The sequence below is a fragment of the Nomascus leucogenys genome, chromosome 10 (genome assembly GCF_006542625.1).
Source record: "Nomascus leucogenys isolate Asia chromosome 10, Asia_NLE_v1, whole genome shotgun sequence".
Taxonomy (NCBI): Eukaryota; Metazoa; Chordata; class Mammalia; order Primates; family Hylobatidae; genus Nomascus; species Nomascus leucogenys.
In genome coordinates, this window is record NC_044390.1 from 8,915,858 (window position 1) to 8,938,757 (window position 22,900).

The 22,900-nt window shown below is 37.5% G+C and overlaps 1 protein-coding gene across 1 annotated transcript in view; it reads right to left on the reverse strand.

The window, feature by feature from the left end:
- The window catches only part of CFAP54 (cilia and flagella associated protein 54), a 382,051-nt gene that overhangs the window by 303,890 nt on the left and 55,261 nt on the right, over positions 1–22,900 (reverse strand). The window contains exons 15-19 of the mRNA XM_030819793.1: positions 19,350–19,426; positions 12,701–12,829; positions 12,212–12,338; positions 2,532–2,618; positions 2,317–2,438 (exon numbers count right to left, since the gene is read on the reverse strand). Coding sequence (XP_030675653.1) covers positions 2,317–2,438; positions 2,532–2,618; positions 12,212–12,338; positions 12,701–12,829; positions 19,350–19,426 — 542 coding nt within the window. The remainder of the gene's footprint in view (positions 1–2,316; positions 2,439–2,531; positions 2,619–12,211; positions 12,339–12,700; positions 12,830–19,349; positions 19,427–22,900) is intronic.

Sequence of the window (22,900 nt, forward strand, 5' to 3'; positions counted from 1 at the left end):
CTGGCTCTCAGTATCATTTCAGTATTCAAATTCAAGCCATCTGTCTTTCAGCATTCAACTTCACATGATCTCTCCTGGATGTTTCCTTAAACATTCCCCACTATTGAGTTAGGTACTCCCCTGTTAATTTTCCCTAGCCCTCTTGCAATTAAAGCACATATTTACTTGTCTATGTTTCCACAGACTGGATTTTTATATGAATAAATCCAGGGACCACAAAGGCAGAACCACAAAAAGAAGGCAAATCAATCAATATTTATTGAATAAATAAGATTCCCCTCTTCTATACTTGGCATACTACCAGGCACATAGTGAACTTCCAATACATAATTGCGAAATGGATCAAAATTATTTGTTAGATAGATGAAAAGATTGCAGATAACAAGTAAGTGCCACATACCAGAAATCTTGAATTTCAGTATTCTACTTTCTAACCTCAAACACCTATCCTTCTAGCTCCCTCAGACCCTCATTTTCTGGTCCTTGACCTGACCTCATAAAGATGTCCAGTCTCTTGATATTTCCATAGACACCAAGTCTTTAAATGCCTTCATGCCTTCCCTCCCTACTCAATCTGTATCCACGTTTTTAAAGCCATAAGCTTTTAACTCATACCTTCATTTTTTAAAAAAAAATCTAATCCTCCACAAATGTCTGCTGTCACAAATATTCTGTTGTCATTAAGAACACCACATCAGGATAATGTCATACCACCATGCAGATCAAGATGTCTAAAAATTCATGGTCTCCAACTTCAGCTAGAACTTGGTGATGCTGGCCAGTCCCTTTACTTGGAGTCAACTCCCTCATCCCTTCCTCCCCACTCTCCACATTATCTTTACTTTCCCAGTTCAATTTTCCACCCTCATGCTCCATTGATGGCAGATATCCTTGCCTCCCACTGTATTTGATAGAGTAATAAGGTGTATTAGTTTGTTCTCACACTGCTAATAAAGACATACCCGAGACTGGGTAATTTATAAAGAAAAGATATTTAAAAGAGACTCACAGTCTCTTTTGGCCTTGGGAAACTTACAATCATGGCAGAAGAGGAAACAAACACATCCTCCTTCACACGTCAGCAGGAGAGAGAAGAATGAGTGCCCAGTGAAGGGGCAAGCCTTTTATTAAACTATCAGATCTCGTGAGAACTAACTCACTTTCATGAGAACAGGATGGAGGAAACCTCCCCCATGATTCAATTATCTCCACCTGGTCCCTCCCACAACACATAGGGATTATGGGAACTACAATTTAAGATGAGATTTGGGTAGGGACACAGTCAAAGCATATCAAAAGGCATCAACTCAACTCCCTGCCTTCACACCAACAAACTTTTCTTATCTACATCTGTCTGTTCCTCCTTCTCTTCTGTATCAAAAGATGAGGTGTCTGCCCTGAAGCCCACCCATCATTGAAGATGAATCCCTTTATCTGTGCTTTCAAAATCATCCTCTATAGGCCTTGGCTCTGTGTATTAACCTCTCCCTCTTATTATTGTCAATTTCTCTGTGTTCTGGCTCTTCATTTTTAGCATACTATTATGCTAAATTTTCTCTATTAAACCCCTTTAGCTCCATATCCCCCTCCTAGCTTTGACCTACTTTTTTCCTTCTCTTATCAGCCAAGACATAGCATTATTCTCTACATCTCCATACATCATTCACTCAGCCAATGCCATCATAGCAAGGGTCTGACTCTACCAAAAAAAAATTTTTTTAATATTCTGGCATGGTGGCATGTCTGTAGTCCCACCCACCGGAAGGCTGAGGTGGTAGGACCATTTAAACCCAGGAGTTCAAAGCTGCAGTGATCTAGGACTGCGCCACTGCATTCCAGCCTGGTTGACAGAGTGAGACCCTGTCTCAAAAAATAAACACATAAAATCAACATATAATGAATTAGCAAGAAGGCAGAAGAATTTCCAGGCCAGAGTGAGACCTGATTAAAAATATCAACAAGGGGAGAAGGTACCTCAGCCAATGGACTTTAAGAATTTTAATTCCATTGTAAAGAATACATTAAGCTGGTAAAGTGTCACTCCAATTCTATAATGTCCCTCATTTTGAGTCCTGATTTTATTTGGCTTCTCATGTAGATTGCATGAAGTTCTGATAGAAAGAGAATCTCTCATTTCAGAATTCAGAACTGGAGGTACAAATTAGTTCTGCTGGTCAGGATGAATTATATACAGTGAATCTGAAAGTTCATAATTAAATGTTAAGGGCAACATATTATTTTTAATAAAGGAAATGAATCATTCATTTTAACAGAAATTTTGTGTCAGGATTAAAAGAAGAAATGAAATGCTGTTACCATCAAAAGTTCCCATGAAGATGTAGAAGTTGCATCTTTCTCGAATATTAAAAGAGCTTTCTGCATTAAGTAAATTGCTTTGGATAATGTATTCTTCTTTATTTTATTCATCATATTTAATTCTATAAAAATAAACAAACATTTTACCAAAAAGGTGAGATTAAAAACTATCTTCCAAATTTTTTGGAAATACCAGTTATCCCAATTTTAATTACCTGTAAAACAATCAGTGCTTCCAGATTGTTTTAACTTTTCCAGACCCTTGGTAGAAATATCTTTGCTAACAGTTGGAGTCTGCAAAACTGAAGAAGAAGATGACTGTCATAACAAGTATGTATCCAAGACAGGAAATATTTTTTAAATACTAAGGAGTAACTATTCATAAAGCTACTGCTTCCTCTATCATGTCATCTTTTTTCATTGATAAAAATTCATATAAATCTACTATAATGCAGTTTTATCAAATCCTCTTTTATTTGCCACAGTATACCTCAGGACAGAAGAAATTCCAAATTATAAAAATATTTGATTTTCTATCTCATCTTGAATAAAATCATCCTGAGGATTGATAGAATCCAACCTACTTCTGTTGACTTTACCTTTTCACAAAAGTACAGATGGCAAGTCCTGATACCAATACCAATAAGCTGTCAAACTCTGTCCTCAACACCCCTTCTAGAAAAACTGTTTCATTCAAGGTCCCTTTAAGAGCTCTGGGTACCACAGGAAGACCTCCACTCTCTTCCAGCTGTGGGTGATGAAATCAGAGCCTCTCTCAAGATTTTGAACTAAAACATGAACTTGCCAGTGGTTGATACTGGTATACAATTGGGACTGACCATAATGGTGGTTCAGTAAAGACAGGAATGTGGATGAGGGGAAAAAAGGATACAGCTATACTAGCCCAGGGAGATGGAAACTGTAGCACTGATTCTTGATTTTCAGGTCTGGTCCTTAAGAGACCTGGTAATATTTTGGTCCTTAGAGGTATGCGAGGGTAGCTATAGTAACCTTACAATAAACCCCTTTTACTGAGTTTTAATTATTTGTGCTAATGCACATGAGCCATCATGTGATGGTAATTGATTCATGAAAAGATGTTAACATACACCATTAAAGAATAGAAGGCATCTGCAGTGGCAAAGGGTAAGGAAACATCTGCATGGAGATAGCAATGCAGAGCAGAAAATAGTGCATCATTCTCTCAATACCAAGGATATTATAAATGCTAATTATGCTTTCCTGATTATAATCGTTGGAGATAAGAAGGATGAGACTGCAAAAAAATTCTGAATGCCAGATACAGATGCATCATATTTATGTCATGGTCATCAACAGGCAACCATTATTGAATAAGAATGCTAATGTAGGGAACATTAGTCTGGCAACAGCATGCTAAAGAAAGACAAGGTAGGGGAACAACGTGATCAGCTGTGCTAGGATGGCAATTCAATAAAGCCAAGAAAAAAATCAAGGAAACCCAGAGATATTGCAAGGAAATAATAACTAATTCCATTTATATTTAAATTCAAGTCTTGCATCAATATCTTTAAGTGGTCTGTGATCAAAACTCATTTGGTCTTCAAAGATTTATGGATGACAATTAGAGGACGAGGTATTAGGAACTCCATGAGTTAAAAAATACTCTAATCCTCCACTAAAGGAAATAATACAGTTACTACATAAGAATCATGTAGTTTCTTAAAACCTGACACAAAAATTCTATTTACATTTTGAAACATATTTCTGAACCAAATATTTACAGCCCAAAACACATTCAAGGTTATTATGCTAAGTAATTCATTTATGTATTAGAAAAAACTTTATCAAATTTTCAATTGATACATGATGACACAGAGATATTTTAATTATTACTTGCTTCCCTCTACACCCAGCAGGTCATAGGAGAAGTAGTTTTTAAAACTATGTAAATGTTTAAAATAAAATGTAAAAAGATGAAGAGTATAAAAAAATAAAAGGATGGGGAAAAAAGGAAATTTTATATAAACAGAATACAGGCAGGGCATAGTGGCTCACACCTGTAATCCCAGCACTTTGGGAAGCCAAGGCGGGCAGATAGTTTGAGGTCAGGACTTCCAAGACCAGCCTGGCCAACATGGCGAAAGCCCATCTCTACTAAAAAAAAATACAAAAATTAGCCAGGTGTGGTGGCACATGCCTGTAGTCCCAGCTACTTGAGAGGCTGAGGCAGAAGAATCACTTGAACCTTGGAGGCAGAGGTTCCAGTGAGCTGAAATCATGTCACTACACTCCAGCCTGGGTGACAGAGTGAAACCGTCTCAAAAAAAAAAAAGAATGCAAATACAAAAAAAGGGTCACAAGTATATATCAAATTGAAAAAAAAATTAAAAATAGAATTCAAGTAAATTTGGACACAGTTCTCTGATGTATAACATTTTCTGGAGACAAAATGAACCACAAAGAAATCCTTAATTTACTTAGTAGGTTTTTAATAGTGGTATTGGTTTAATAATTTTGAAAGTACTTTGTTAATCTGCCAGGATAAAACAAATGAGTAATTACATTGATGTTGTTATGAATCAGAATGCTCAATATGGGAGAAGGAAAATACAAAAATAGAGAAGGTGAGGATAAACCCTTTGGTGTTGGAATTGGAGGTATCAAAAAGAACTTGTGGTCAGGTGCAGTGGCTCACACCTGTAATCGCAGCACTTTGGGAGGCCGAGGCAGGCAAATCACTTGAGGTCAGGAGTTCAAAACCAGCCTGGGCAACATGGTGAAACCCTATCTCCACTAAGAGTACAAAAATTAGCCAGGCACGTTGGCACATGCCTGTAGTCCCAGCTACTTGGGAAACTAAGACAGGAGAATTGCTTGAACCCAGGAGGCCGAGGTTGCAGTGAGCTGAGATCGCACCACTGGATGATCACACCACTCCAGCCTTGGTGACAGGGTGAGACTCCATCTCAAAAAAAAAAAAAAAAAAAAGAACTTGTGATTTAAATATATATACATATGTATGTGTGTGTGTGTGTGTGTGTTTCTTAGCTCTACCTACTAAAAGGAGCCACTGACATCCCAATAGCAATGAGCACTCTTAGCTTACAGATCTTGGCTTCTAAATACCATTTCCTACCAAAAGGTACCAAATATCATTGGAAAAATAGCTTATTCCAGATCTGGGGGTAGAGAAAGCAAAAGATAGGTCAAGAATATTTTGTTGGGCAGAAAGCAAAAATATCTCAAAGAATAATGGGGACTGTATTAGCCTGTCTTCACGCTGCTGACAGACATACCTGAGACTGGGTAATTTATACAGAAAAAGGGGTTTAATGGACTTACAGTTCCATGTGGCTAATGAAGCCTCACAATCTTGGCAGAAGGCAAAGAGGAACAAGTCACATCTCACATGGATGGCAGTAGGCAGAGAGAGAACTTGTGGAGGGGAACTCCTCTTATAAAACCATCAGATCTTGTGAGACTTATTCACTATCATGAGAACAGCATGGGAAAGACTTGCCCCCATTATTCAATTACCTCCAACTGGGTCCCTCCCACAACATGTGGGAATTCAAGATGAGATTTGGGTGGGGACACAGCCAAACCATATCAGGGACATACCAAAGGAACACAGGATCCAGTATGAAGGGACTCCCTCCCACTGGCAAAATTTATGACTTTGACATCACAAAGAACAATGATGGAAAGTGACTTTAAAAGATTAGTAAAAAAGGAATCTGATCCATAGTGTTCCTCAAAAAATTAAAAGAGGCAAAGTGGGGACAGCTCTTGTTTACAAAAGAATGTTACCAAATAAATCTAGAAGGAATAATTCAATTAGAAAATCATCACATACAACCACTGTAATAATTCAGGAAGGATCACCAATGGAGAGTAAGAACATTGGGTGAAAGTCTGTTGGGGAACAGGATATTCATTCCTACATCACCAACAGCACCAATTACGTTTTCACTACAAAGGGGAGAGGGACAATTACAATGCAGAGATCTGGCAGACATCAGCTTAATAAAACGATAGCACTTTGCCTCGCCAATAATAAAACAAATGGCCAATGTGTGCAATCTAATGTGATACAATGGAATATAAACAGCATCACCTGCATGATCATGAGGAAACTACTAGGAAAGATCAGATTGTGGAACATGTCTTCAAAAATATCAATGTTATGAAAGAAAAAAAAGTTGGAGGAGTTATTCTACATTAAAGAAGAATATGACAGCCAAATGCAGTAAGTGATTTTTGATTACTTCTTAGATCATTATAAATAAAATCCACTTTCCCCAAAAAGGATATTTGGGAACAATTATGGCAATTTGAAAATTAGATGCATAATAGAGCATGTTCTCAGACATATGTGAGAGCTAAAAAAAAAAGTTTACCTCATGGAGGTAGAGAGTCGAATGATGATTAACAGAGGCTAGGAAGGGATTGGGGGTGGAGGGATAACCAGAGATTGGTTAATGACTACAAACATATTGTTAGATAGAAGAAAAAAAGTTCTAGTGTTCAATAGGACAATAGGGTGGCTATAGTTAACAATAATTTATTATACATTTCAAAATAGCTAGAAGATTTGAGATGTTCTCAACACAAATAACTGATAAATGTTTGAGATGATGAATATCCTAATTACCCTGGGTTGAGTTTTGTACATTGTATGCATGTGTTAAAATATTGCATGTACCCCATAAATATGTACAATTATTATATACCAATTAAAAATGTAAAACTATAAAACATTTAGAAGAAAACATAAGAAAATCTTCATGATCTGGGGTTAGGTAAGGAGTTCTTAAACAAGACACCAAAATCACATTACATAAAAGTAAATAAATGATCAATTGGATGCTAAAAAATAATTGACTGTATATTCAATAATATTATTGTATCAGTGTTACCTTTCTTCAGAGTGATAATGGTATTATGGTTATTTGAGAGAATGTCCTGTTATTAGGTGATAAATGCTACAGTTTTCGGGGTAAAATATATCATAATGTCTGCAACTTCTCAGCCTGTGGATATGTGCATGTATATGCATATATCTCTACACATACATAATATGATATTGATATAATAGGTATACACATCTATAGATGTATATACATAGATGTATAAATATACGTATTTATATGTGCCTGTAAAGAGAAAGATAGTAAACGTGGAAAAATGGTCGATTGGTGGATTTAGGTGAAGGTTATGTGGACGGTCACTACACTATTCTTTCAACTTTCGGAAGGCTCAAAAATTGTTACATAAAAAGTTGGAGGGAACAGTTTACCACAGTTAACTTTTTAATTTTTAACTTTTATGGGTACATAGTAGGTGTATATATTTATGGGGTACGAGATGTTTTGATACAGATATGCAATGCATAATCACATCATGGAAAATGGGGTATCCATCCCCTCAAGCATTTATCCCTTGTATTACAAACAATTCAAGTATACTCTTCTAGTTATTTTTAAATGTATAATTAAATTTTTTTTTGAGATGGAGCCTCGCCAGGCTAGAGTGCGGTGGCGTGATACTGGCTCACTGCAACCTCCGCCTCCCAGGTTCAAGCCATTCTCCTGCCTCAGCCTCTCAAGTAGCTGGGATTACAGGCATGCACCACCACACTCGGCTGATTTTTGTATTTTTAGTAGAGACTGGGTTTCACCATGTTGGCCAGGCTGATCTCGAACTCCTGACCTCAAGTGATCCACCCGCCTCTGACTCCCAGAGTGCTGGGATTACCAGCATGAGCCACAGTGCCCAGCCTTACTTCGTTGATTGTATCCTTTGCTGTGCAGAAGCTTTTTAACTTGATATGATCCTATTTGTCCATTTTGCTTTGGTTGCCTGTTCTTAAAGGGTATTGCTCAAGAAATTTTTGCCCAGACCAATGTCCTGGACATTTTCCCCAATGGTATCTTGTAGCAGTTTTATAGTTTGAGGTCTTAGATTTAAGTCTTTAATCTATTTTGATTTGATTTTTGTATATGGCAAGAGAGAGAGGGGTCTATTTTCATTCTTTTGCATATGAATATCCAGTTTTCCTAGCATCATTTATTGAAAAGACTGTCTTTTCTCCAGTGTATGTTTGTCAAAATGAGTTCACTGTAGGTGTGTGAATTTGTTTCTGGGTTCTCTATTTTGTTCTATTGGTCTATGTGTCTGTTTTTATGCCAGTATCACGCTGCTTTGGTTACTATAGCTCTGTAGTATAATTTGAAGTCAGGTAATGTGATTCCTCCAGTAAAGTTGTATCCTGCAACTTTAATTTGTTTATCAACTCTAATAGTTTTTTGTGGAATCTTTAGGGTTTTCCAAATATAAGATAGTTATCATCTGCAAACAAGAATAATCTGACTTTCCAATGTAGATGCCCTTTCTTTCTTTCTCTTGTCTGATTGCTCTAGCTAGGACTTCCAGTATGATGTTGAATGTTAATTCTTTTGTCAACCTGGGAAAATTTTCGATTTTTAAATTACCTTTGAATATTTTATTTTATAAATACAAAAATATATTTATCATGTATGTATGTTTTAAATCACATTAATATAATGAACACATGTTAACCACCACCCAGCACCAGAACTGGAACATTAGCAGTAACTTACATCTACCTATATGCTTTTCCTTCCTACGCCATCTCCCTGCCACTTCCACAAAGGAACCACTGTCCTAAACTCAAGGTCATTCTTTTTAATTTTATAGATAGAGAGTGTCAATAAAATCTGGAAATGCAGATGAGTTATACATAATGTCTTCAAAGGACATATGTTTATGTTTCCAGACTTTATGGACTACCTGCATATCCGATAACTATAGTTTTCCTTATATGATAAATTTACGTATATGCAGGTCACTTTTTAATATACAGTTTTATCAATTATTATGTTACTTGTTGTATATAATAAGCCTTAAGAATCCCATGGTTTCATTTTTGAGCTTGATTTAAAATATCCTACTGAATGTAGTCTTTCATTTTATTTTTTTCTGACCCCATCCTCCCATCACACTGAATGTAGTCTTTTAAAACTTCCTGTTTTAAAACAAAAATTGTTTCTAGAATTCATCCACGTTGGTCATTTTCATTGCCATGTGATACTCCCTTAAGTGAATATATCACAGTTTCTTTATCAATTCTCTATTAATGGACACTTGGGTTGTTTCCAGTTTTTTGCTATTATGAACACTGCTTCTACAAGCATCCTTCCATCTGTAGTTGGTGTACATGTTCAAGAAATTTTACAGGGTATGTACTTATGAGTGACATTGCTGGGTCATAATTTAGATTAATGTTTAACTTTACAAAATAATTATATTGGCCATAACTGCTTCCTTTTCTATGAAGTTCTCCTTGTTCTTTTGCTTATTGTCTTATTATTTGTCTTATTATTGATGTTTTGGAATTTCTGTACGTAGTTCATGCTAATCATTAGTAAACTGTCACTAGACAAAGAGATGGCATGAGAAGGAAGATTCAATTGGTCATCGTTGCCTTTGAAGATAGAAGGTGGTCATGAGCCAAAGAATGCAGGTAGCCTCTAGAAGCTGGAAGAGACAAGGAAACAGGTTCTCCCCCAGAGCCTCCAGAAAGGAATACAGCTCAGTTGACACCTTGATTTTATTATTATTTAACTTTCGCTTTAAGTTCAGGGGTACATGTGTAGGTTTGTTGCATAGGTAAACTCATGTCATGGGAGTTTGTTATACAGATTATTTTGTTACCCAGGTATTAAGCCTAGTACCATTAGTTATTTTTCCAGAACTTCTCCCTCATCCCACCCTCCAGCCTCAGAAAGGCCCCAGTGTCTATTGTTCCCCTCTATGTGTCCATGTGTTCTTATCATTTAGCTCTCACTTATAAGTGACAACATGCAGTATTTGGTTTTCTATCCCTGCATTAGTTTGCTCAGGATAACAGCCTCCAGCTCCATCCATGTTCCTGCAAAGGACATGATCTTGTTCCTTTTTATGGCTGCATAGTATTCTATAGTGTGTATTTACCATGTTTTCTTTATCCAGTTTACTATTGATGGGAATTTAGGTTAATTCCATGTCTTTGCTATTGTGAATAGTGCTGCAATGAACATACATGTGCATGTGACACCTTGATTTTGGCTCAATGAGATGCAGTTCAGGTTTCTGACCTCCAGAACTGTAAGATAACATATTTGTGTTGTTTTAATGCACTCAAGTTTGTAGTAATTTGTTACAGCAATAATGGCAAACTAATACAATTGTGAAAAATGTATAGGGGACTTGGAAGGGAAAAATAAAAGCGTTTAATTTGGAAAAAAAAAGAAAAGAAATATAAATTGCAAATATTTCTCCTAGGTGTGGTGTGGTTTTGGGGTTTTGTTGGTTTTTTTTTTTTTTTGCTTTCCTTATCTTTAAAATTCTTTTAATGATGAGAATTTATTTATATTAATGCAGCCAAATGTATTCATTTTTTTCTTTTAGGATCAGCACTTTTTGAATCTTGTTTAAGAAGATCTTCCCTACTTCAAGCTTAGAAATATATTCTACCATATCTTCTTCTAAAAGTTTTTAAGATTTTTTTTTTACATTTAACTCTTTGGTGCATCTGGAAGATATTTTTGTGTATGGGAAGGTAAGAAATGTAATTTGGTTTTATCCGTATGGATGTCCATTTATCCAATGAATATGAGGTATTCTAGCACTTTGAAATAAATCTTGACTTATGTTAGAGCGAGATCCCCTACACTCACCTGATTTTTTTTTTTCCTTCAGGAATGTCTTAGCTATTTATGTCTTCTACCTACATTTTTTAAAAAGATTGTAAAGGTCTACCCAAAAAAATCCTACTGGAATTTTTACTGAAATTACATTGAGTCTATAGATCTATTTGAATAAAACTGAAATCAGAATAATCTTTCTGATTATTTGGTCTTCTTATCAATAAACACAATCTACCTTCATTTATATAGTTCTTTAACATTTTTCAGCAAAGTCTTACAATTTTTTGCATACTTGTAGCTCTTTGGTTAGATTGAATCCCTTGGTACCTTACAGGTTTTTTTGATATAAAAATGATGTCTTTTTATTATATTTGCTAACTGCTTGTTGCTGTTGTATAAAAATATAATTACATATTATATATTACATATTATATATTATATATTATATATTATTATTTTTGTATATACTGATAGATTCTTTTGCATTTTCTAGGTAGACAATCATATAATCTGGAAAGAACAGTTTTGTTTCTTCTTTTCCAATCCTTATATCTTTATTTTTCTTATCTTCTTGCATTGGCTAGAATTATCAGTATAAATATTTTTTTCATCTTCCTGCACTAATCAGCAGTGTGTCTACACTGCTCACTCTTAAATTAACCAGCATTTGAATAAATCTATTTAGCTCTATATACAATATGATTTGAATGCTTTACATGCCCCTTCCAGGAACTCGTCCCTGACTTTCTTATTTGATACAGATATTTCTGTGTGCCCATAATACTCTGAGCCCACCCCTATTACAAAATGTATCAACCTCAACTGATATGGTTGGCTTACTTATCTAGAAGCTCAAAAGTAGAGACTGTCTTATTTGCACCTAGCCTAATACGATGACTGGATTTTAGTAGGTACTCAATAAATGTTTGCTTGGTTGAATTAACCAAAAATAATTTACTATAACACAAATAAACATAATTAACTTTTTAAGAAGTTTACCAACTGATTCAATATGCAAAGTGTAAAGCAATAAGGATAGATTTAATTATGTTTTTATCGATATTAATTAGGGAAGTAGAAAAAAATGAAATTTATCTGAAAACTTCAGTCAACAAGAACACAGTTTTCAAATTAAATTGACTCTATACTGGAATCTGGCTTAAAATTGATTCAGAATGGTTACTTGCTTTAATGACTACTACCTTGCAATTTGTCCAGAAGCACAACAGCTATTCGATGCTGAGCTTGAATTAGTTCAAGATGCAAATCCATCATGAAACTATTTGAGGCAAGTGGTTTGTAAGTATCTCCATCTATATGGTGGGTATGCTTTGGTCCAAAAGAGTTGAAATAAAAAGAAATATGGTTATCAAAACACACAAAAATAGCTGTATACTATTATCACTCAAGTTATCATCATATTTGTAACCATTACATTCTGCTCACTTCTCAGCCCTTTGCAGTTAGCTTAAACACTAATAAATATGCCCTTAGAATTCATCAGTGTCCTCTTCATTAACAAATTCAAAGACTCCTCACTCTCCTAGAGCTCTTCTGAGAAGAGGGAAATATATTTCTGGCCTATGAGAGGTAAGCCACCACAAGTCATGCTTTACTTACCTACTTTCAAGGCCAGTCTTCTTCCCAGTTAAGTAAAACTTCAATCTAATTTAAGACTTTTCCATTCTTACCTTGGCATAGCAGTGGTCAATCACTGATGATCCATTTGGCAAAGAGGTTAACATGCAATTCAAATTTATTCCACCGATTGCTCTGTCAAGAAGTTTATAAGCAAAAAGTAACTGTTCCACAGGATTTTTCTAAAATAATTTTATAAACAAAAAAGAAAAATAAAACTTAACGGAAAATCAAATGCAACATTTCCAATTTTTGACAATAATTCAAAACCATATAACAGAAATTTAAACAGTCTATCTAACATTAACAGTGTTATGTTTCTAACTAAATGTATTTCCTGTGACTAAATGTGGAGTGCTATCAATATGGGTGACAATAATAAATAAACTTCACCATTTTTCCAAATACAAATTAAACCTTTCACAAACATTCATTAATATATATAACTTCCATTTATGGTTTGCATAATTCTGATTGTACCAAATGTACTGGTAAATTTTTAAAAGAGTTCACATAGTTTGTCACTTTCATATACCTAATTTGAAAAGCATTTTTTGTTGTTGTTTTTTGTTTTGTTTTGTTTTTTGTTTTTTGAGATGGAGTCTCGCTCTGTCGCCCAGGCTGGAGTGCAGTGGCGCAATCTCGGCTCACTGCAAGCTCCACCTCCTGGGTTCACGTCATTCTCCTGCCTCAGCCTCTCCGAGTAGCTGGGACTACAGGCGCCCGCCACCACGCCCGGCTAATTTTTTGTATTTTTAGTAGAGACGGGGTTTCACTGTGGTCTCGATCTCCTGACCTCATGATCCGCCCACCTCAGCCTCCCAAAGTGCTGGGATTACAAGCATGAGCTACCGCGCCTGGCCTGAAAAGCATTTTTTAAAACAATTTCAGAATCTCAGACTAGAAATTTAGAGTCCATCAACCCAACAGTCTATATTAGTCTACATAATGATTTTCAAAAACTAAACACTTTTTAATGTAATCATTCTCACAGAGAGACAAATATAGAGAATAATATAAAGAACAACCAGCTTTGCCCAAACTTTCAAATTTTCCGTATTTTTCCAGATTTTTTAAGGAAATAAAGCATACAGATATATGCATGTTTTTTATATATATATATATATAACTATATATATATATACAACTATATAACTATATATATATAGTTAACTGTCCACAGTGCCACTCCTCTTCTCTGCCCCAGAGGTAGCCACTGTCCTTGAATTTGGTTTTACTATTTTGTGCATGTTTTTAAACTTTTACTACATGTGTATGTATCCTTAACCATATGCAATATCACTTTGCATATTTTTAATTCTCTTTTATAAAACTCTGTAGGCTCCTTTTAAAACTCAACCATATGTTGTTGAAATTTATTCCTGCTGGTATATGTAACTCAATGGGTCAGTCAGGGATTGGTTATGAACACAAAACTACTCTACATATTTCAAGCAAAAGAAAACTTAATACACAGAATTAGAGGTGTTCATCACCATTGCAAGGCATGAAAGAGCCAAGATCAGGAAAGCTGCCAGTGACAATTTTGCTTCATGCAACTCTCAAGAGTTTGCTCAGAAGCCTCTGTGAACCTAAGAATCTAGGAGGCAGCTGACAACAACCTCAAGCACCTACTACACTGAAGCAGGTGAATTGCAAGAGTGTGCTCAGCATGCCTGGTAAACTCATATCATCTATTCGCCACTATGGATTAAGAACTATCTCTTCTCTTCTGAATTACAAATTCATGCAAATGCCTCTCATTGGAAGACTAATTTAAAACTGTATAGAAATGAGACGCTGGAAATATAGTTCCAGGTTTCCCCCCTATAATGCGAAGGTAACTATAGAAGGGAATGGCAATGATGCCAAGTTTACTCTAGCACAAGCCTACTCCAGTTCATTCATCCTCACAGCTACAATGAAATGGTGTTACTTGGAGGAATATGTCACAATTTATCCACTCTTCTGCAAACTGACATTTAGATTACTATTACTAAGGCCAGGCGTGGTGGCTCACGCCTGTAACCCCAGCACTTGGGGAGGCCAAGGCAGGAGGATCACCTGAGGTCAGGAGTTCAAGACCAGCCTGGCCAAAACTGTGAAACTGTGTCCCTACCAAAAAATACAAAAATTAGCTGGGCATGATGGTGTGGACCTGTAGTCCCAGCTACTTGGGAGACTGAGGCATGAGAATCACTTGAACCCAGGAGGCAGAGGCTGCAGTGAACCCTGATCATGCCACTGCACTCCAGCCTGGGTGACAGAGTGAGACCCTGTTTCAAAAAACGACAAAAAAAAGATTACTATTACTAAATATGCTGCAATGTATTGTACTTGTCTGTGAATAGACACAAAGTTGATACTTTCTTTTATTCTTTTTTTTTTTTTTTTTTTTTGAGATGTAGTTTCGCTCTTGTTGCCCAGGCTGGAGTGCAATGGCGTGATCTCAGCTCACTGCAACCTCCGCCTCCCAGGTTCAAGCAATTCTCCTGCCTCAGCCTTCCAAGCAGCTGGAATAACAGGCATGTGCCACCATGCCCAGCTAATTTTGTATTTTTAGTAGACACGGGCTTTCTCCATGTTGGTCAGGCTTGTCTCGAACTCCTGACCTCAGGTGATCCACCCGCCTCGGCCTCCAAAAGTGCTGGGATTACAGGTATGAGCCACCACGCCCAGCCCAAAGTTCATACTTTCTTTACAGATCTTACACCTTTTCTCTGCTTTCTTTTTTTACCCATCTGTCTAAGACTTCCAGGACATGCTGAACAGAAGAATGACAGATATCTTTATCTTCATGTGGTTACACCACTATTAAAGGGCTGCTTTTAATCTTTTACCATAGGTATAGCATTTACTCAAGGTCTTTGGATGACACCCTGTATTAGATACAGAGGTTCTTGTATATTCCTAACTACTAAGAGTTATTTTTTTAAAGGATGGTTGTTTTTAAAGAGGATGGTTGTTGAATATTATCAAATGCTTTTTTTGCATCTCTTTGTCTAAGTGAAGTAGTCACATGTTTTCCTTTCATCAGCTAATGCAATGTATTGCATTATATATTTCTAGTGTTAAATCATCCTGGCATTCCTAGAATATAAACAATTTTACACTATATATACATACAGACACACACACGCACACACACACACACACACACACCCATTCAAGAATTGCAGGCTCAGGAAGGTTCTTAAGTAACCCAAGTAGTGTAAATTCAAATTAAAAACCTACTTGAGGGCAGGCCCCAAGGTTATAAATCATTAGGAGCAGGAATTTTCTCCTACCCACTCCTCTTCTCACTACCCAAGTTGAGGTATCTCCTTATATACATAGGCAGAGGCAGGTTTTTTTGGGTTTGGGGAGGGTTTTTTGTCTTGTTTTGTTTTGTTATGTTATGCAACAGGGTCTCACTCCAGCCTAGAATGGAGTACAGTGGCACGATCTTGCCTCACTGCAGCCTTGATTTCCCAGGCTCAGGTGATCCTCCCACCTCAGCCTCCCAAGTAGCTGGGACTACAGGCACGTGCCATCACACCCAGCTAATTTTTGTATTTTTTTTTTTGCAGAGTCATGGTTTCACCATATTGCCCAGGCTGGTCTCAATCTTCTGGGCTCAAGCGATCCACCCACCTCGGACTCCCCAAAGGGCTAGGATAAAAGGCGTGAGCCACCACACCCAGGCCAGAGTTTTTTTTCTAGTCTACCTTTTCCTAGGATATAATCTTTTGTAGGTTCTAACTTTACATACGAGTCTCCTTTCCAACCCCCATCTTTCATGTGCCCAAGTCTCATCTCTTGTCCCTGGATGGTGGTTAAAAATCTAAGTATCTTTGTATAATAAATAGGCCCATCAACCTACTGCAGCATCTACTCATAAACTTACCATGCTAGTTTTCAGTTCCCTTTTCTATTTTGGCCCCTGGGATTTACCTAACTTTCTCATGAGCTCTGCAACATGCTTGAGGATATTTGTTCAAATCTGTCCAAAATCTCTAAGTGTTTTCTCCCAGGAGAATGTTCAGGTCATCTTGCCATTTTGCTAGAAACAGAAGTCTCTAAAGATATCCCTTTTTTTAATTTTTTTATTTTTTGAGACAGAGTCTCACTTTGTTGTCCAGGCTGGAGTGCAGTGGTGCGATCTCGGCTCACTGCAACCTCCACCTCCCAGGTTCAAGCAATTCTCACACCTCAGCCTCCCAAGTAGCTGGGACCACAGGCAAGCACCAAAACGCCTGGCTAATTTTTGTATTTTCAGTAAAGACAGGGTTTCGCCATGTTGGCCAGGCTGGTCTCAAACTTCTGATATTAAGTGATCTGCCCACCTCAGCCTCCCAAAGTGCTGGGATTACAGGTGTGAACCACTGTGCCCAGCCAGGATATCTTTTTAACATCAAAAAATTTCAAAGACCCCATACACTCACATTCTATCATCATCATCATCACCATCACTACCACCACCATCATCATCTTTATGATCTTCATCATCCTCATCACAGTCAACATTTAACTAAAACATGTCCCAGGTATAGGGCTAAATGGTTTACTAATAATCTTTTAGTTGCCATAGCCCAGTATAAGGTGGATACAAATTAGTTATAATTTTATAACCCATTTGTTGAAGAAAGAAATGCTCTGTGTTCAGTAAAACTTTGAAATAAGTTTTCTTTCATTTAATCACAATAGTGTCTCATACATTTTTTAAATAGTAGCATGTATATACGCAAGTTATATAATTTATCCCACCTACAGACTCTGCTGGGTGAACATATGAATTGTGGATTCTCCTTACAATAAACTGTCATTTTCCCCCCAACTCCATTCCCCTCTCAGTGAGTCTAAAAACCCTAAGTTGAGATTCAGTGCTTTACATAAGATATAAGAGAAAAAACAGCAGCTATCATGTGCCAGGTACTAGTTTCCACATTACAATATCTCATTTAAACTATATAACAACTCAGTGGAATAGGTACTATTATAATTTTCCAGATGAGGACACTTATACTGAAAAAGACAAAATAATTCACTCAGCATCACACAAATAGTCAATATCAGAGTCCGAACATAACTACAGGTTTCCACACCAAATGCTGTGCTCTTCGACCATGCCAAAGAAAGTATGTCTACCATATGCCCAGTACAGCTGAGCAGATTGTGTATTGCATAACTTTAGGGGGTAAAATTCACACTGTTGTCATCACAGACTTCTCTGTATTTATTTTGATGATTTCCCAGCAGATGTTAATAAATCATCTTTAAGAGAGGGTACATTTTTCTTATTTAAATAAATAACAGTTCATAAATGGTCTCTTGTTTCTTTGTTGTGGGAAAATTGCCACCTTAAAAGAAATCCATTTCATATAGTGGTTTTAATTGCCAGAAAATTTCTCTCTCAAGGCAAAATCTAGCACTTTGCACCTATGAGTAGGATTTCTATGTCTGCCCTACTCTGCCTCAGAGAATAAGTGCTAGCCCATAAGCTAGTGATTCTCAAACTCTAATGTCCTTAAAAATCTACCGGAGAGGCTGGGTTTAGTAGCTCACACCTGTAATCCCAGCACTTTGGGAGGCCGAAGTGGGCGGATCACGAGGTCAGGATATCGAGACCATCCTGGCTAACACAGTGAAACCCCACCTCCACTAAAGATACAAAAAATTAGCCGGGTGTGGTGGCACATGCCTGTAGTCTCAGCTACTCAGGAGGCTGAGGCAGGAGACTGGCTTGAACCTGGGAGGCAGAGGTTGCGGTGAGCCAAGATCACGCCACTGCACTCCAGCCTGGGCAACAGAGCAAGACTCCAACTCAAAAAAAAAAAAAAAAAAAATCTACCAGAGGAACTTTTAAGAATCTCACACCTGAAGTTGTGATTGCATATGTCTGGAGTGAGAAATAGGAAGCTGCTATTTAGCAGACACTGTAAGTGATCCCTGGGAAAAACATTGGCAGACAGCTATTATGCCACCTCAATCTCTTAGGCATGTCAGTCTCTGTTCTCAATTTAAGATTTCTCAAATCTAGCTCTCTTCAGAAGACACAAGGCAGCATAAAGTACTCAGTTTGCATCCCCTGAAACTTAGCATTAGAAGAGGAAAATGCATTTGAGAAAGTAAATTCAGAACGACCCCACAGTCCTCCTGTACATTCATGATGGCATTTGATTGGTACCATTTCTTAGGACTTTATCTATTATACCAAGTATGGAAGAGAATAGATAAAATAACACTTTTAAAATTAGCACTTGTTGTTATATTTCAGAGGGCTCCCAAATATAAATGTGAGGGGGGCTGGCATGTTATTAAAAAACAAGTAAAGTCATTTATATCTATGCATTATATAAATATCTTTTATACAAATATCTTGAAGACATTATTATTTAGGATAGGAGTTACTCCTAGGTAGGGGAAAGGCAAGGTGATCAAGAGAGGTTAGCAGAGGAGGTGAGTTTTATCTATACTAGGAATATTTTGTTTCTTAAGCTAGCATATGAGGAAATGGTAAATTATAATGGGGCTTCATTACAATATTCTTCATAAAAGGTAGAAAAATGTCCCTATAGTTCTCAATATGTAAAGCCATATAATCCTCAAATTTTAAATATTCAAAATTATTTCTACAATTAACCATTATGCATTTACAAGTTTAATATTATTTGAAAATAAAAATTCATGTTTCACCTAAATTTTCTAAATATGTAGTAATACCTGTAATATTGGAAGAATTTCTGTGATCCCTTTTGGAGCTCCAGGAAATTTGTTAGTCCCTTCTCTTAAAGGTATATCTGGAAAAGAAAGGAAGGAGGAAGGGAATGAAGGATGGAGGGGAAGGGAGAAGAGGAGATGAAAAAAAAGGGAAAGTAGGAAGAGGAAGAGGACAGGGCAAGAAAGAGGAGGAAACGAAAGAAGAAGGAAGGACCAGAGGAATAAAAAGGAGGAAAGAGAAAAATGGAAATATAGCAGTGAATCATAATCATAAAAACTTTATGCTAAATTAATTACTTTTTAATTACCGATAATCTCAGAAATGATTCAACACTGGAATTTGACTAAGCACCAAATTATTTCTTCCATGTAATTAAATTTTTTCTTCTGTAAGGTAATTCAAAAAAATCTTGTAACAAACCAAATCAAATATTTCTCAACAAGTCAATATCATCTTTTCTCTATATTCTATAAGGTCCATTTAAAATCTTTCAGAGGCCAGGTGCGGTGGCTTACACCTGTAATCCCAGCACTTTGGGAGGCCGAGGCAAGTAGATCACCTGAGGTCAGGAGTTCGAGACCAGCCTGGCCAACATGATGAAACCCCACCTCTATTAAAAATACAAAAATTAGCCAGGCATGGTGGCGTGTGCCTGTAATCCCAGCTACTGGGGGTGCTGAGGAAGAGAATTGCTTGAACCCGGGAGGCAGAGGTTGCAGTGAGCGAAGATCATGCCACTGCACTCCAGCCTGGGCGACAGAGCGAGACTTCATTTCAAAAAATAAATAAATAAATATAAAAGCTTTCAGAAAATAGCATAGAAACCCTATCAATCTGGACAAATACCAGAGAAGACCTGTACTTTATGTTTTATGTGGCAACAAGGTGTTAAGAATAACATTCTTAATAGTTATAAGAATTTATATATCTAAATGGGGACAACCCCTCATTACATAAATATAGAAGTTTTCAAATTTATAAATGGATTATGCTCCAATATTGATTAGCTCTTCAGAAATGAAACATTTTAACAAAGAATCAATAACTTAAATTTTATTTAGCCCATTTCTAATGATATAAAACAATAATCTCCCCCACAGTAACTAGTAAATAAAACAATAACATTAAGTAAGAAATAGACTTTTTTTTTTTTTGAGATGGAGTCTCACTCTGTTGACCAGGCTAGAGGGCAGTGGCACAATCTTGGCTCACTGTAACCTCTGCCTCCCAGGTTCAGGTGATTCTCCTGCCTCAGCCTCCCGAGCAGCTGGGACTACAGGCACATGCCACCACGCTCGGCTAATTTTGGTATTTTTAGTAGAGGCAGGGTTCCACCATGTTGGCCATGCTGGTCTTGAACTCCTGACCTCATGTGATCCACCTGGCTTGGCCTACCAAAGTGCTGGGATTACAGGCATGAGCCACTGCGCCCGGCCAGAAATAGACATTTTTAAAAAGTAATCAGTAATGGGTAATGTAGAAAAATTCTCTTGGCTGAAGAAAAACTGGAAACTATATCTTTTTCAATCTACAAGCTAAGAAGATGGTAGAAAAAAATAAATAAATAAATACATGGCCAGGATCTTGGGAAGGAAGTGTGGAGAAAAAAACAATTTTTCCCTGCTCTCATGCCACAACAATCAACACAGATTTCTGTGACGAAGTGTGGAGTGGGGGGGTCCCCACATACCAAACATGAAATCAATTCTGCAGTGGACACCAGCTGGGCATTCTCCAACCCTGTTCACTTCCAACACTATCAGATCACATAGATTGAGGACTCAGTCCCATAAGACTGCTGTTTTCCCCACACTGCTCCCTGCTTCCAATGCTGACCATAAGCTCCAGCTTGTTTTACCTGTGCTTCTGACCAGCTGGCTACAAACTAAGGTTCCCGTGACCCCCCTCCCTGGGTCTGATTAATTTGCAACAGTGGCTTACAGAATTCAGGAAAACAGTTATGTTTATCATTTTATCATAAAGGCTATTACAAAGGATACAGATAAAGAGATATATAGCATAAGGCATAAAGGAAGGGGCATGGCGCTTCCATGCCCTCCCAGGACCACCACCCTTCAGGAACCTCCAAGTGCTCAGCTATCCAGAAGTTCTCTGTACCATGTCCTCATGGACCTTTTATGGAGACTTCATTAGATATGCATAATTGATGGATGGATGGCTGTACAGCTGTGCAGGAATGTGACTGGACCAAAAGGGTATGATCTAATACCCTTTAGAAACCCATTGCTATGATTTGAATATTTGTCTCCTCCAAACTCACGTTGAAATTTAATCCTCAATGTGGCAGTATTGAGAGATGGATCCCATAAGACATGACTGGGTCACGGAGGCTCTCCTCACATGAATAGGTTAACTCATTCATAGACTAATGGATTAACAGGTTAATGGATTGGTGAGTTATCATGGGAGTGGGACTGGTGACTTTATTTTTTTTTTTTTGGAAATATATTGTTTTTTAAAAAAATATCTTACACTCACTCATATTTTACTTACTGGCCCTGTTTTATGTCAATTCAGTTTTGTATCCTTTTTTATTTATTATACTTTAAGTTCTGGGGTACATGTGCAGAACGTGCAGGTTTGTTACATAGGTATACACGTGCCATGGTGGTTTGCTGCACCCATCAATCCATTATCTGTATTAGGTAGTTCTCCTAATGCTATCCATCCCCTAGCTCCCCACCCCCTGACTGGACTGGTGACTTTATAAGAAGAGAAAGAGGTTGGGTGCAGTGGCTCATACCTGTAATCTCAGCACTTTGGGAGGCCGAGGCAGGTGGATCACCTGAGGTCAGGAGTTCAAGACCAGCCTGGCCAACATGGTGAAACCCTGTCTCTACTAAAAATACAAAAAAAAATAGCTGGGTGTGGTGGCTCGTGCCTGTAATCCCAGCTACTCGGGAGGCTGAGGCGAGAGAATCACTTGAACCCAGGAGGCAGAGGCTGCAGTGAGCCAAGATCATGCCACTGCACTCCAGCCTGGGTGAAAGAGCGAGACTCCGTCTCAAAGGAAAAAAAAAAAAAGAAAAGGAAGAGATACCTGAGGTAGCTTCCTCAGCCCCCTATCATTGATGCTCTGTGCCACCTCAGGCACTGCAGAAAGTCTCCGTAAGAAAGCCCTCACCAGATGCAGCCCCTAGACTTTGCACTTCTCAGCCTCCACAACTCTAAGAAATAAGGTCCTTTTCTTTATAAATTACTCAGTTTCAGGTATTCTGTTATAAGTAACACAAAATGGACTAAGATACCCAGCAAGGCCTGTCTGTTCAGATTCTTCTTGGCCTCTCTGTGCCACATTCCTTCCTCCTGGGTATGGGGCAGGACCCCTTCTGAAATAAGTCTTATGTCCTACAATCAGACAAGGTAGGTCAAAGAATTTCTTTGTGATCAGCTCGAAGACAGAGAGGCAGGAGAAGATTAGAGTATATTTTCAGTTTCTATGGCCATCCTTGGAGAGGAAAAGGAGCAGGTGAAAGGAGGAAAGTAGAAAGTCAGAGAGAGAGAGAAAGAGAGAGATTCTGTTTTCTGAGGT